Here is a 17,233-nt window from a genome sequence, read left to right on the forward strand (position 1 = left end):
AGCACTGTTGCTTCACAGCGCCTGGGCCCCAGGTTTGATTCCTGGCTTGGGTCGCTGTCTGTGCGGAGTCTGCATGTTCTCCCAGTGTCTGCGTGGGTTTCCTCTGGGTGCTCCTATTTCCTCCCACATGTCCCGAAAGACATGCTTGTTAAGTGAATTGGACATTCTGAATTCTCCCTCCATGTACCCGAACAGGTGCCGGAGTATGGCGACTAGGAGCTTTTCACAGTAACTTCATTGCAGTGTTAATGTATGCCTACACTACAAATAAAGATTAAAAAGGTGTGCCCCACAATGCATCACTGCACACGCTTCATAATGTTGTATAATTTGAATGTACTAATTCCGCAATCGTAATCATATGAATTAGCAGAAACACCTAAGAATACTAGCCACGCTTTGAATGTTACCATAACTAAAAGCAGCAATTGTAAAGGCAAATGGTATGTAGAGGAGATCCATTTGTCCCTCCCTTGAACTTCGATTTGTATTTCTCGGAAGTATTATTGAAACCAGAATGTAAGTATTTTATTTAGTTGTATTCACCATTCTTAAGAAAGGGAAGATGGGTAAATGATTTTTAAAAACAGTGATGATTCCAGGTTTTAAAACATCTCACTAAAGATAAGTTATAAAAAGAAAGGCTATTCTGCTTAATTGAAAAAAGTATTAGGACGGATGTGATCCAAGCTATGGAAAGGTTGAAAGGAAATATTGTGAACATTTGTTTAAGTGCGAATAGTCTAGGAGAGCTAGAGGTCATGATTGGTTCCTTAGTTAATAATTTCAACTTCTAAATGGATAATTTACCATGGAATAGACTGACATCTGTGTAGGGAATACCAACTCAGCTAAAGCTCAAGAAGTAAACTGTTTAAATTCTTAATGCAGCTGGTATACATAGATATTGATTTAGATTTATTTATTTCACGTGGCTATTTTACGAGGCTTTTAAAATGGGGTCTTTGTAGTTCAATTTCTTGTTTCTACATTTTGTCTTCTAGAGTCAGATTAACCACCATTGTTCTTTCCATGCTTCAGCCTATTTATTCAGTTTCGACCGCTCACTGAACAATTCTGTTAATGAGATTATTACCTTAAGTTCATATTTAAGATGTGTTTTCACAGGTTTGCTTGTAATTTTCTTGAATGCTTTTCTAAAGTTATTAGCAAATGACAGTGGAATTGTCAACTAAACTGGATAACGGGTTGTTTATTTTGATCTCTAGTCTCCCCTGGTCCAATTCATCAGCAGTTTGCACCCCACCCGACTGCAACCCTACATCCACATCCTCCACACCCACAACCATCTGCTACCCCAACTGGACAGCAACAAGGGCAGCATGCCGGCAGTCATCCAGCACAAAGCCCAGTCCAGGTAAGGAACTCAAATTAATTTTATTTCTGGGCGTTTTTGTAAAGTGATGGTGGACAAAAAAGAAAAGCTAAGTTGGAAGTATTAGTTTTGATGTACTCAAATCTACCCTTAATGTCGTGGAAGGTAAAAGAAAAATTCTTCAACTTGTAGTGAACTTTGCAGGCTCAGTTGAGGTTCTCATGCGCCTTTTGACATCATATTCAAAAAGAACAATGTTCCTTTCAGCTAATTGGCTTTTCTGGCTGGCTCATGAGTTCAGGCACTCTGGCCACGAAGTATAATGATGATATTTGAAAAGTTATTCAGAAAGCCAGTCAAAACTTCAAGGTCTTTTTTAACTTGCAGTAGCAACTGAACTGACACGAGGTTAAGCGGTAGGCAAATGGAGATGCAGTGTCGAACATTTAAGGGGATATTTCAGAATATACATCATAGATGCTTTCCAACGAAAAATAAAAAAATCTAAGAGGACATACCATCTGTGACTCATTTAAAAAAGTTAAAGATAGTATCAAACTTTAAAGAAAACGCATATAATTGTGCAAGGATGGGTGGCAGGCCGGAAGATTAGATAGAATGTAATAAAACAGCAAAGAATAACTAAAAGGTAGCTAGAGAAATAAAGATAGATGGTAAGTGTTTCTATAGATATTTTAAAAGAAAATGATGAAGTGAGTGTTGGTCCCAGAGAAAGTGAGTCTGGGGAGTTCATAATGGAAAATAAGGAGATGACAGCTGAATTGATCGGGTATTTTGCATTGGTCTCTACTAGAGTATTCAAGTAACATCACAGAAATGACTGTAAGCCAGGAATTGGAAGAGAGTGAGGAACTGAAGAAAATTACAATCGCTAGAGAAGTAGTACTTCACAAATTGCTGGAATTGCAGGTTGACAAGTCCATGGGTCTTGATTGAGTTCATCCTCTGGTCTTAAAAGAAATGGCTGGTGAGATAGTGGAGGAGTTTGTTTTAATTTTCCAAAATTCAGAAGGTTCCAACAGATTGGAAAATATCTCATGTAACTCCTCTATTCAAAAAGGGAGGGAGACAGAAAGCATGAAACTACAGGTCAGCTAGCTTAACATTTACTGTAGGTAAAATGTTAGAAGCTATTATTAAAGACATTATAGCAGAGCACCTGGGTAAATTCAAGGCAATCAGGCAAAGACAACGTGGTTTTGTGAAAGGGAGTTTGAGTTCTTTGAAGAAATAACAGGTGCTGTGGATAAAGGACAATAGTGGATGTACTGGACTTGGATTTTCATAAGCTGCCATATCAAAGGTTACTGTGGGGGGAGCGGGGGAAGCTGGGGATAACATATTGGAATGGTTCGAAAATTGGTGAGCTAACAGTAAAAAGTTGGCTTAAATGGGGCAATTTCTGGTTGGCAGGATGTAATGAGGGGTGTGTCACAGGGATTGGTGCTGGCGCCACTTTTTGCAATGTACACGGATGAAGGGATCGATGGCATGGTTGCTAAATTTGCTGTTGATGTAATGATGGGAAGTAAGCTGCGAAGAGGATTAGGAGGCCACCAAAGGATATAGATAGGTCCCAGCAAAGGACTCCGCTTTGTACCTTTACGTCCCCACCTCAATGAATTCCGGGCTCGACATGATGTTGAACTCTTCTTTCGTCGCCTTCGTCTCCGTGCCCACTTCTCTGGGCAAGGATCCTCCCCCCGTTCCACTGATCCTTTCACGTGCCTCCAAGTGGACCCCTTCGCCGGGACAATTACCTGCCCTTGATCTTTTCATTGAGAAGTGTCGACGGGACATTGTCCGTCTTAATTTTTCTGTCCCCCGCACCCATTCCAACCTCTCTCCTTCCGAACTTTCTGCTCTTCACTCCGTCAGGTCTAACCCCGACTTTGTCATCAAACCTGCCGACAAAGGGGGTGCTGCTGTCATCTGGCACACTGACCTCTACCTCGCAGAGGCTGAGCGCCAACTCTCAGATACTTCCTCTTACCTCCCCCTGGACCATGACCAGACCATTGAACATCAAGCCATTATCTCCAACACGGTTAGCGACCTCATTTCTTCCGGATGCCTTCCCCCTACAGCTTCCGACCTCATAGTCTCCCAACCCCGGACAGCCTGCTTTTACCTACTTCCCAAAATCCACAAAAAGGACTGTCCCGGCAGGCCCATTGTATCAGCATGCTCCTGCCCTACCAAACTTATTTCCTCTTATCTTGACTCCATCCTCACTCCTCTGGTCCATTCCCTCCCCAGCTACATCTGGGATTCCTCTGATGCCCTGCGTCATATTCACAGCTTCCAGTTCGCGGGCCCTAACCGCATTCTATTCACCATGGATGTGCAATCCCTCTGCACCTCCATCCCACACCAGGATGGCCAGAGAGCTCTTTGCTTCTTTCTCGAAAAGGGGCCCGGACAATTCCCATCCACCACCACTCTCCTCCGCCTGGCTGAACTCATTCCATCTCTCAAGAACTTCTCCTTTAACTCATCCCACTTTCTCCAAATCAAAGTTGTAGCAATGGGTACCCGCATGGGACGGAGCTCCGCTTGCCTTTTTATGGGGTATGTAGAATATTCCTTGTTCCAGGACTATCTGGGCCCCCTCCCACAACTCCTTTACCGATACATTGATGACTATTTTGGTGCCGCGTCATGCTCTCGCCCGGACCTGGAAAAATTCATCAACTTCACTTCCAGTTTCCAACCCTCCATCACTTTCACCTGGTCCATCTCAAACACTTCTCTTCCCTTCCTTGATCTTTCTGTCTCCATTTCCGGCAATAGACTATCCACTAATATCCACTACAAGCCCAGTGACTCCCACAGCTATCTAGTCTACAGCTCTTCGCACCCTACACCCTGTAAGGACTCCATCCCTTTCTTTCAAATCCTTCACCTCTGTCGCATTTGTTCCGATGATGCCACTTTCCAAAATGGTGCTTCGAAAATGTGTTCCTTCTTCCTCAACCTACAGTTGTTGACAGGGCCCTCAACAGTGTGCAGTCCATCTCCCGCGCCACTACCCTCTCCCCCTCCCCTCCCTCCCAGAACAAGGATAAAGTCCCCCTTGATCTCACATTTCATCCCACCAGCCTCCGTATGCAAAGCATAATCCTCTGCCATTTTTGCCAACTCCAGCATGATGCCACCACCAAACACATCTTTCCTTCACTCCCTCTGTCAGCATTCTGCAGAGACCGTTCCCTCCGAGATAATCTAGTCTACTCCTCCACCATACCCAGTACCTCTCCCATCACCCATGGCACCTTCCCATGCAATCGTAGAAGGTGTAACACCTGCCCTTTTACCTATTACATGCTTAACATCCCAGGCCCAAAACATTCATTCCAGGTTAACCAGCGTTTCATTTGCATCTCTTCCAATTTGGTCTACTGCATTCGCTGCTCCCAATGTGGTCGTCTCTATATCGGAGAGACCAAACGCAGACTGGGTGATCGCTTTGCTGAGCATCTTTGGTCTGTGCGCATTCAAGACCCTGACCTTCCCGTTGCTTGCCATTTTAACAAAAGACCCTGCTCCCATGCCCACATGTCTGTTCTTGGCCTGCTGCAATGTTCCAAACTGGAGGAACAACATCTCATCTTCCGGTTAGGCCTTCCAGTCTCAACATCGAATTCAACAACTTTAGATTATCAGCTCTACCCCACCTCGACCCATTTGTTTTCATCCCATTTCATTTTAACTGTCCTTTACCATTTCTTTCTTTCTTAATATATATTTAACACCCCCCAATCCTATCTACCTTTCCTTAACCTTTCTCCCTTCTCTCTCTCTCTCTCTCCCCCCCCCCCGCCAAGCTACAGTTCATCCTCTGATAGTTTCTCTGCTGTTTGGCCTTTCACATTTTTTTGTCCTCTCTGGGGACTGCCATTAGTACTCTTTCCCCTTGGTTTCTGTGGCCTTTTGCACCCGGCTTCCCTGGGTTTCTGTGGCTATGACTCATCTTTCATTCTCACTCCACAGTATAAATATTTCCCACTTTCTCTGTCTGTCAGCTTTGACAAAGAGTCATCGGACTCGAAACAGCTCTTTTCTCACCCTACAGATGCTGCCAGACCTGCTGAGATTTTCCAGCATTTTCTCTTTCGTTTCAGATTCCAGCATCTGCAGTGATTTGATTTTATTGATATAGATAGGTGAGTGGGCAATAATCTGGCAAACGGTGTAAAATATAGGGTGGTCCATTTTGGCAGCATGAATGAAAAAGCAGTTTGTTATCTAAATGGTGAGAGGTTGGTGAATGATCTGGGTGTCCGAGTGTATGAATCGCTAAAGGGCAGGTGCAGCATATAATTCGCAAAGTAAACAGAATGGTATTGTTTATAGCGAGGGAAATAGAATACAATAGTTGGGGAGGTTAGCTTCAGATAAACAGGGCATTGGTGAGACCACATCTGGAGCAATGTGTACAATATTGGTCATCTCATTTAAGGAAAGATGCAAATGTATTAGAAGCTGTTCAGAGAAGGTTTAGTAGCGATAATTATTGTAGTACATGATCTATCATTCTGCTGCTGTAAAGGAGCAATTGTATATCATGGTTGTGTTGCAATGTGCCACGCAATGCATCACTGCACACACTTCATAATGTTGTATAATTTGAATATACTAATTACAAAATCTTAATCATATGAATTAGCAGAAAGACCTAAGAATAATAGCCAAACTTTGAATGTGTTACCATAACTAAAGCAGCAATTGTGAAAACAATGTATGTAGAAGGACTTGACAGGGTGGTTGTAGAAAAGATGTTTCCTCTTGTGAGAACTCAAACTAGAGGCCAATGTTTAAAAATAAGGGGTCTCCCATTTATGACAGAGATGAGGGGGAAAATTCTGAAGGTTGATAGACTTTGGAATTCTCTTCCTCAAAAGGTGGTTGAGACAGTCTTTGAATATCTTCAAGGCAGAAGATGGATTTTTGATGAGCAAAGGAATGTAAGGTCATCAGGGGTAGGCAGGAATTTGAAGTTGAGGTTAAAATGAGATCAACCATGATAATATTGAATAATGGGACGGGTTCATGGGGCTGAGTGGCCTAGTCCTAGTCCAAATACGGATGCTCATAAATGCCAGGAGAAGAATATTCTTTTGTATTGGAGTTTTGTTTCTTCCTCTGGCAAGATTTATGATTCATCCATGGAAGAAATTTAGATACTTCCCGGCATTGAAGATTGTCGGGGAAATGGGGGTGGTGGGGTGTGGATGTGCTGATAAATATAAGGCGTGGTCATACCTACTTTGTGGACCACTCGGCAACATACGCCCAGATCCAGGAGCAAGTCACTTCTTCCCACCCCCACTGCAAAGGAATGGCACAAGTAGAGAGAACAAGTAATGATCAACAAAGTTTAACTCGGTCAAAAATTAGAATTTTAAATGATAAGTAAACTAATTATTTGAAGAGATCTACCATGCGGATCCAGTGAAGTCTCGCAATGAGCTGTACCAGTAATCTAGATCAAGGTTGAAGAAAGCATCATAGCAATATGAAGATACCATTGTTCATAATGTGGATCTAATGAAGTCTCGCAACATTAAAACTCAGTAGAAATTTGAGTTAAACTTCTCGGATGCAAATAAGAATCTTTTATTGCCTCTACTTGATTACAATTGAGAGAAACTTAAATCTATTCTCAATAAAGTCCGGCTAGCATAGGACTTAAAGAGAGGTAACTTATAAACAATTAAACTTTCAAAATAATACAGAAATGGTTTCTTGCTTACGGCAAAACAGCTTGCATTTACTTCAAGAGTTAGAATGGAAAAGTGAAAATATGAAAATAGAGATAGCGAATAGTTAGGTCAAAGTATAGGATGATCCCGGAATAAAGATGGCCGTGCGGACCATCATGTTTAAAGAGAATTTTATCAGTCTGAAGCCATCTGTCTACACCTCTGTCGTCCTAATTGGTTTGGGTGAGAATCAAATACATTTGATTCGATGGTTAACTGTCAATCCTCAATGTGCAACATAAGTTCTGAATGTTTCATGTTTGAATATTGTGCATGCTATGGAATGCGAATTTGTGCTATTATCAAGACTTTTTTTATTGGTTTTCTGCTGACTTTACTTTATCCATATTATGAACAATGGTGCCTTCATACTGCTATGGTGCTTCAACCGTGATCTAGATTACTGGTACAGCTCATTTCTTAATGTCAAACTGACTTTGAAAATCTGTTTATTAGAACAATAGCTTGTTCATTTTGTCAGCAGAGATGTTGTTTTAATCTACAATTAGTTTATGCATGTGTCAGGCTTTTGTGCTTTTGTTGAGGTTATGTGTTTTGTCATGCCTGAGGTTATGAGTACTGAAATCCTTATTTTAAAATGGGTATTAAAACTGGGCTTTAATATTTACATTAAAATGGCCTTTTACCTATCAGAAAATAGTTGATTACTATCATTATTTTATACAATTGATATACTACTGTGTTGGTGTATCATTGTACCGTATCAGAAAATAGTTGATTATCAGTCTGCCCTTTGATAAATCGAAAGATTAAGTGAGATATATCACAATAAGGTAAAACAAAGGAGTAAATGTGATAGGATAGGTAAAAGCGCGAAGAAGAACTCTTTCATATTGTCATTGCAGTTTTCAATAAGAGTGGGCAAGCTTTGCATTACAAGCATTACAGCAAAAATTATTAAAGAATTATTATTATAGAACAATTAGTCAATTAATCAAATTTGAATCTACTGATTCAGTATTAATCTATTAGCAATATGCTAATAATTGATTGTTCAGTAACATTTCAACAATAATATTGCAGTTCTATTTCATCTAATGGTGGTGCAGTAGGGTTAGCGTGAATCATTCTGACTGTTGGGCCCTTGCGTTTAGTGAATATTTGTTTAATGCATTTGATCACCAGGAATGTCATGTAAATAATGAATCCTGCTACACAGAAGAAAAAGATTATTCTTACTGTGGACATTCCTGTGGCTCCCAACCATGCGCAAAGTTTCTCCCAGCTAGAGGTATCTGGGGGTGAGTCAAGTTTCTTGACTTCCTTTTGAATGTGTGCTGCCAGAGCTTTAACTTACTTTGAGTTATCTGGAATAAAAGTGCAACACTCCGCACCAATCAGGGCGCAGATGCCACCTTTTTTGACAAGCTCATAGTCAAGTGCCATTCGATTTTGTAATGCCACGGTTCGAATTGCTCGCATTTCGTCAGAAATTCTATCTAGGGCAGTGGCGGTGTAATCGGCTACGTTTTGTATGATGGTTGTTATTTTATTCAATTCATTGGCCACTCTTACTTCCCAATAGAAAGGAATAATTTTAGCATAAATTGCGTCTCGTAAGGTTATGGCATGTTTATTTCTTCGAGTAGTTGGTTCTGAAACATAAGGGAGATGAGGAAGATGACGGATGGCAGGTACCATGTATCCTAAATAGCAAGATCCTGACCAGTATTCTGGGAGCCAGGAATATACTTTGTCATTACAAATAAAATAAGTCCCATTATAAGCAGAGTATAAGTAAATAAATTCGAAGTACCAATGATCTGAGAATGTTTTGTTATTTGTGATGTTGTGTATGCCTTATATTGTTGAGGACCGTTCAGTTCTTTGTAATACATTTTGTGTACGTTTATAAGCTGTGTTAACATCCAAATAATTAGTACAAACACTATTGCCCATTTTCATCCCTTTAGAGTGATTACTAGTGAGGCATATTGATCCTTTTTGTTTAATATTAGTTGGATGGCTAATATATTTAGGATTTTTGTTAAGGTTATATTTAAGTTGATGCCATCCTGAAAAGGTGTTTAGTGGATAGCCTGCAGATTTCCATAAGTTAATAAATTTCTTTAGATAAATCTTGTACCTTCCTTTTTCACATAAATATGCTCCAGAACGGACCACTACAGAACGAGGGACACTCTGATAGATGTACCATTCTGCTGATTCTGAAGCATTAAAGGGGATAATTAAGAAGGGACTACCTTCTCCTGAGTTAGTAGGGGTTGCAAAGCATACCCAGCAATTGGAAATATTGAAATTTTTAGCATATATCTTAGATGTGTAAAGGAATGTGTTCTCATTCAGTTCTGGTACAACATTTACAAAGCCAATCAAATAACTGAAAATGAATATTACGGTAAACATTTTTACAGATCTTAATACTTATACGCACGCTTCACATGTGATGCGTGGATCCAACTTTTTCCTGAGTATTGCTTAAAACATTGATATACTGATTAAAAATTGATATCATGATTATATAATTCAGTAATAAACAATTAATAATAATAATTTCATGTATACAAATAAAATGATTATACAGTAAAATAGCTGAAGTTGTATATGATTTAGTAATAAATGGTAAAATGATTATCAAAATTGATTATGTAATTTAGTAATAAATTATTAATAATTCACTAATAAATGAATAATAATGCAGTAAATAACAGTTCAACAAAAACTTTCCATTTTGATGTTATTGGCTAGTGGTGCATATGAATAAATATGAACCATGTGGATTGCTGGGGCACTATGGGTAGGCATGCATTAGCCAAAGTATCTGATCAGCAACATTAGTACGTAAATGATAAGTCCAAATATGCAAAATAGGAAAAGTCCCTTAATGATAATTCTTGTGCCACCCAACCAATTGGAAAGCCAACCCCAAAGAGTGTAATCAAAGGGTTGGTCAAGTTTTTTTTAACTTTGTATTGGATGTGAATTGCCAAGTCTTTGACATCTTCTGGATTATACACACAAACCTGTTGAAAGGGTTAATTTTCCTGCAGAGACAAAAGAGGGCGTATAGTGAGTGGATAACTTGGAATGATGCCATTTGCATCTCTAAAGGTTTTTAAATATATGTCACTCAAATGGACTGGGAGTAAAAGTTGGATTTGTTTTAGAACGGTGTGTTCTCTCCATGGATTTGCTTGTAATCAGAGTTACTTTTCTTAAAAACAGCTTCCACATTGTCTGAAGTTTTAATTTCCAAGCTAATTTTAAACATTTATTTTAAAATATCAAACACAACTTATTGAATATATGACTGAACTAATCTTGCGCTGAAAGAACTTGGTTTTCTGTAGATCAATTAGTCAGTTCTGTTAAAGAAAGCACAGCTAACAAGATTTGTTAATTTCTTAAAATTAATAAAGCAACATTCAAAATAGTGACAGTTTTCTCAAGTTAACAGTTCTTGGCAACTTTTTAGCGATACGTGACTTGGGGCGTATCTCTGTAGCCAGGAGGCGGGCCTTCATCATAGGAGTCCTGTTTGTAATCATGAAATCTGAAATTTGCAAAATGGCCATCTTTAACACGAGAAAGAAATCTCATCTTTTTGGAATTCTTTTTTGAAATGAGTACAGGGGTCAGATTTGTCGTTAACGGAGGAGGAGAAGCAACGATTGACGTGCTATTTTTAGCAGTTGCTGTTTCGGACTGGGACTGAGGTCTGAGTAGGATCAAGTTTAAAGCTGCAGACAGTTCTGGTTTTAAACCAGTGACAAAATGGGTTTTAGATGATAGATCTTTTAAATGGTTTAAAACCCAGGCTGTTGTCTTTATCACTTCAACTCCAAGCTGTTTGGTGCTTAATGGGTTAAGTTGTATTACACTTTGTTTGCCACTAGGCTGTTGCTCAACCGAACAGGCTTTTCTTGTTTAAAAATCTCACAGTATTAAAGCTGCCATGAGAGACTTTTGGATCGGGGCCAGCCGCATGACGTGGTCAGTCTCAGAGTAAGATAATGGTTTGTTCTGGGGTAAAAGTGTCCTTGAACCCGGAACGGACAGATAGTTCATTTGGCCAAACTCCCCCTGTAGAACTTTGATCAGTGTATTCATTGTTTTCATGTCAGTAGCAGCTTGCAATAATGTAGGATTTGATTTAGATATCACTGGTGCATCCTGGGCGTTAGTTAAAAGCATTTCAACTCTTCCTGTTGGTGGCGTTGTTAATTTTTGTCAGTAATTTGTTATGACATTTCATGGTGTCCATGTCACTTTCCAAAATACATTTTTTCTCAAGTAACTGGCAATTTTGACTTTTAAGACCATCATTTTCTGATATTAACTGTTGAAGTTTGGATTCTGAGTCAGTATTTTTCTTTTGGAGTTCATCAATTTGTAATAGTAATAGCCGAGTTCTGCATTTTGAGTCTGCCAATAGTGTTTCAGTTTGAACAGATTTCTCGAGCTTAGATTTTCCAGCTCGCAATTGGTCAATGACTGCCACTAGTTTTTCTTTGGCAGTTTTAAGTTCGCAATTGTGTTTTATGTTTGTGATTGTTTCTTGCTGCTTATGGAGCTGTGCCATTACTGCAAAAGACCATTTCATAGATTTCCTTTTGGTCAGTCGTGTGCTTTTTTCCAAAACCTTTTTGATGTTGTCAAGGGACCACTGTCCTTTAGCGGTGTCATATTTTGATTCAATTTTTGTGGATACTTTAGACAGTCCAAAATGTCTATAAATCAAAGATCTAAGATCTCTCAATATGTCGTCAACAGAGACATCTAGTACAGCGTGACCTCCCCTTGAAGTTGTGGGAAGTTGTTCTCTACTTTTTGAAGGTTCTGAATCTATTTTAGGATTCATGTCCGCCATAAACTCAGCCTTACACCCAATTTTTTTGTCGCCAACCACGTTATGTGTAATCACACTACCGCGACTATTTACCTTTCAGCCATGTGTTATTTTGAATTTAAACGACCGGCACCCGATTGAATAACACAGTCTGAAAAAAAAGTCCTTTCTAAAGGGTCAGAGCACTACTTGATGCGGCTTTAAGACTTTTACTGGATGAAAAAGATGTTTTCTTACCCCACTTTTAGCCATTTTTCGGATAGATGTCTTTGGATCTTCCGTCCTTCTGGTCTTTCTTCGGTCTTCCGATTTCCTCCGGCGCTCCTCCCCTTTTGCCAAACTACGCCAAATTGAAGAGATGTACCATGCGGATCTAGTTAAGTCTCGCAACACTAAAACTCAGTAGAAATTTGAGTTAAACGTCTCGGATGCAAATAAGAATCTTTTATTGCCTCTACTTGATTACAATTGAGAGAAACTTAAATCTATTCTCAATAAAGTCCGGCTAGCAAAGGACTTAAAGAGAGGTAACGTATAAACAATTTAACTTTCAAAATAATACAGAAATGGTTTCTTGCTTACGGCAAAACAGCTTGCATTTACTTCAAGAGTTAGAGTGGAAAAGTGAAAATAGAGATAGCGAATAGTTAGATCAAAGTATAGAATGATCCTGGAATAAAGATGGCCGTGCGTACCACCATGTTTAAAGGGAATTTTATCACCCTGAAGCCATCTGTCTACACCTCTGTCCTAATTGGTTTGGGTGAGAATCAAGTACATTTGATTCGATGGTTAACTGTCAATCCTCAATGTGCAGCATAAGTTCTAAATGATTCATGTTTGAATATTTGTGCATACTTTGTAATGCGAATTTGTGCTATTATCAAGACTGGTTTTTACTGGTTTCCTGCTGACTTTATCCACATTATGAACAATGGTGCCTTCATATTGCTATGGTGCTTACTTCAACCGTGATCTAGATTGCTGGTACAGCTCATTTCTTAATGTCAAACTGACTTTGAAAATCTGTTTATTAGAATAATAGCTTGTTCATTTTGTCAGCAGAGATGTTGTTTTAATCTACAATTAGTTTATGCATGTGTCAGGCTTTTGTGCTTCTGTTGAGGTTATGTGTTTTGTCATGGCTTGAGGTTATGAGTATCGAAATCCATATTTTAAATCTGTTATTAAAATTAGTCTTTAATATTTACATTAAAATGGCCTTTTACCTATCAGAAAATAGTTGATTACTATCATTATTTTATACAATTGATATACTACTGTGTTGGTGTATCATTGTACCGTATCAGGGGAAGCAATGGCATAATGGTATTGTCACTGGACTTGTAAACCAGAGTAATGCTCTGGGATCCCAGGTTCAAAATCTACCACTGCAAATGGTGAAATTTTAATTCTTTGAAAAAAAAAATTGAGAGTACCCAATTATTTTTTCCCAATTAAGGGGCAATTTAGTGTGGCCAATCCACCTAAACTGCACATCTTTGGGTTGCGGGAGTGAAACCCACGCAGACACGGGGAGAATGTGCACACTCCACACCCAGGGCAGGGATTGAACCAGGGTCCCCAGCGCTGGAGGCAGCAGTGATCACCACTGCACCCCCGTTCTGCCCATGAAATGCGGATTCAATAAAGATTCAGAATTAAAAGCCATTGAAGTAAAAACCCACCTGGTTCACTAATGTCCTTTAGGGTAGGAAATCTGCCATCCTCACCTGGTCTGTCCTACATGTGACTCCAGATCCACAGGAACATGGTTGACTCTTAACCGTGTCTCAAGGGCAATTAGGAATGGCAATAGATGCTGGCCCAGCCTGCAACGCCCATGTCCCATGAACGAATCAAAAAAAATGGACTGATGAGATTAAATTGCATGGAAGGGGCACAAATGAGAAATGCCGCTAAATATTCTGGCTTTAGAACCTTTTCACTTCCCGATGAGAATTCACATTCATTGTCCAGCTTTTCTGACAGGTTTAACAGCCAGTGTATGTGAACTGTACTCAGTATTTCTGTGAAAATAACAAACGTTTAGGACCTAAATGCTACAATTTTGTAATCAATACTAACTTGTTGTTCAGAATAATTGAAGTATTTCATTTTTTAAATTCCAGCATCCTCAACATCAGGCTCCTCAGACCCTTCACTTGGGCAACCCTCAACAACAGCAAGCAATTTATCACACCACTCTTACACCAACTCCTCCCTCTATGACACCAGGTCCCAGTCCACAGACTCCTCAGACCAACTTCCCATCAGCACAGCAGACAGTCTACACACTTCACCCTCAACAAGTTCAGCATGGATATTCTAATCCACCACATATGACGCATGTACCACAGGTAAATGAATGTGGCAGTCTTTTGGACTGTTATTCATATAAACCTTGTAGCAGTGCAGAGTTCCTTTGAATGGTTTGAAATGCTTTTTATAAATTAAAGGAACTGCTAGCTATTGTTTAACAGTAAGAATTTATTTTTAAGGGTGCAAATTTGGAAAGCATGCCATTATGTATGCTTCCCAAACAGATGGTGGCATGTTCAAAGACCAGGATTGTTATCGGTGGGGAGAGGGTTTAATCAATTTGTGGCTCAATGGCTTTGTATTGGTGAATGTGCTATTTTTGTGAAGAAGCTGTTGACTGATTGCAAATTCAAATTAAAAACCAAAGAATAACTTTATATTGTTGTAAACTTCAGGATGAAATCTGTGGAGGAAAATTGGATGTTTTTTGATTTATTCCCTTCATTTCTGAAGAGGAAATTATCTGGACCAGTTCAAAGTCAAAAGTTCATTAGTATTATCTTAATAGTTGCTAAACATTAAATAAAATATTACAATGTCTTATTTTGGGAACACTTTTTGGAAGTGGGGTAGGATTTTGTGAAATCAGACCGTAGTGCTGTTTATGAAGAATTTGTTTCTGACTTAGATTTATATGTGGTTGGGCAGGGAGCAGGAATTATACCCCAAAGTATGGTGCCATGGAATGGGATTTCTGTTGTTGAGATATTGAGATGAGATTTCCTTCCAAATTGGAACGATTATTTCACAGAAGTAATGACCTTTTGCTGCATTACTTTGTAGGCACATGTACAGTCTGGAATGGGCCCTCCACACCACCCTGCTGCTACTCATCCTCCCATGATGCTGATGCCAGCACAGCCACCAGGTGGACAAGGTGCCATCCCTCAGAGTGCACTGCCGCCCATTCCAGTTTCCTCAACTACGCACTTCTCCTACATGGCACACCCGCAGGGTGAGTAATGGCAAAATCGGGAGTAGAAACTCAGCTTTTTGTTCATAACTCAATGCTAGTTTGATTGAAGGCTGAGGATATAGCTCATGTAAGTAAATTAATCCTGTGGAATTCGGTACACCTTTACTGCGTTTATGTTCCAATTCTGCTCCTGGTGTAAGTACTAATTGTGGGGAAAATATTTTTTTCTCCCAGATCTCTGAGCAGCTGGAATTGAGTAGCCATTTTCCTAATTCTGCACCCATGCTGCCTTTAATTTGGGATTATGCCTGAACAGACTGTGCATGATATTGATATGTAGTCACTTGGGCTTTGCCTAGCATTTCCCACTGCGTATAACTGGAATTTTACTTTTATTTATTTATTTCATGGGATATGGGCATCAGTGACTAGGCCAACATTTATTGTCAATCCCTAAAATTGTACAGGTAAATTGAGGTTTCAGTTGAAAAGAGTGTTTCTGGCCCTGACTAAGAGCATGAATGCAGATAAAATGGCAGCATGACTGTATTTATGGAGTAAACTTGATAATTTGTGACTCTTTTGTCTTTTTTTTCATTTCCCATTAGTACAAGCCCATCATCAGCAGCAGTTGTAGTTCTGTCCTACAGTAAGCTACAAGCTGGTCAGTTGACGCCACACATCCTTTCCCGCCCTGGAACCAGAAGCACAGAGTACTAAAAATTGTCTTCTCATGCTAAACCACGCGCTGTCACATAACATCCAGTAGGAATGTGTTACCGAGGGATTCAATGGCTGCCAGTATGAAGAAGGCAAGATAAACTGGCGAGAAAGAAATGAGAACCAAGCCAAAATCTGAAATCAGTGTGCCCTATCAACAGCCTTACAAAATGCCCCAACTCTGCTTTCTGATAACTGGAATGTATTTATTTTGCCTGACCCTTCTAAGTTATGAACTTCTCATGGTGAAAGAACTAATAAAATTGTTTGTTCCTGCTGCAAGCCATCCAGATTTGGCAAACCAGAACCCTCTGCTTCTAACCAAACTTGAACTCCATCTTATAACAAAATCCGGATGTGAACTGGTGGATTATTTATGAATAGAGGTTGCTGGAGGAGAGCACTGTCAACAGACAGTGATGTAACTTTTAAGTTAAAAACTTTTACTTTGTAGATAATATAAAAAAAAGTTTAAAAAACAACAAAAAAAATAAAAAGTTTTAAAAACTGGCAGTGGTGCAATTGTGACCTTTTTCTACATCTTTAATGGTCAGCAGCATGGAATAGAAGACCAACATTAAATTATGGAATGTGAAAAGGCTGTTTTGTCTCCTTAACAAAAACATGATAATGACATAAAACATGTTGGAAACACTCAGCATTTGTGGATGAGGATCATAATGCACCTGAGTGCTGGGAAATAAGCTTCAATTGACCGAATGGTCTTTTTACATTTTTGTAGTTTATTTATATTTAACTTCACAAAGGGATGTAACCAAAGATTTTTTTTATACATGTTTCTTATTGGGCTTTTAATTTTTTTTTTATAAATGTTTTTAATTGGGTTTTTGATACTTAACCAAAGATAAAGCTTCCTTGAAAAAAGTAAGTTTCTCCATGACTTCTGTGAGTAATCTTGGAAGTTTCACTTAAACATTACAATTCCTGCAATTAAACCCTGGGCTGATAGACCAGAGGTTCTCAAACATTTTTGTTGAAGGGGCCTTTTCAAATGGGTTAACAACCACGGGCGCCTCCCTCCTGCCCTCATCTAAATTCCATGTAAACTCCTTGCACATTTACATTTTTGACAATGTCCTGTTACAGGGATTTGTGTGAAATTTCTGCCAATGATTGGTGACGTTGAAACCGTTTATCTTCCTTTCAACTAAAAGGTAACCCCACCGGTTCAGCACCATGACTGTTGAATACTTCACTAAATATCTGCTCTTCTTGAAGTGGGACTAGACTCTGAGTCCCGTTGGTATCACTGCCACAGTTTCAGGTGTAACCCTCCATTACTTGCCTACTCATTGCACCGC

At 39.4% G+C, this 17,233-nt stretch overlaps 1 protein-coding gene across 1 annotated transcript in view; it reads left to right on the plus strand.

The window, feature by feature from the left end:
- LOC140406342 (ataxin-2-like) overlaps positions 1-16,421 on the plus strand; it is a 195,925-nt gene extending 179,504 nt beyond the window's left edge. Inside the window, 4 exon segments of the mRNA XM_072494465.1 lie at positions 1,230-1,378; positions 14,086-14,313; positions 15,059-15,230; positions 15,800-16,421. Coding sequence (XP_072350566.1) covers positions 1,230-1,378; positions 14,086-14,313; positions 15,059-15,230; positions 15,800-15,828 — 578 coding nt within the window. The 3' untranslated portion in view covers positions 15,829-16,421.
- Positions 16,422-17,233: the final 812 nt, after the last annotated feature.

The sequence above is a fragment of the Scyliorhinus torazame genome, chromosome 1 (genome assembly GCF_047496885.1).
Source record: "Scyliorhinus torazame isolate Kashiwa2021f chromosome 1, sScyTor2.1, whole genome shotgun sequence".
NCBI lineage: Eukaryota > Metazoa > Chordata > Chondrichthyes > Carcharhiniformes > Scyliorhinidae > Scyliorhinus > Scyliorhinus torazame.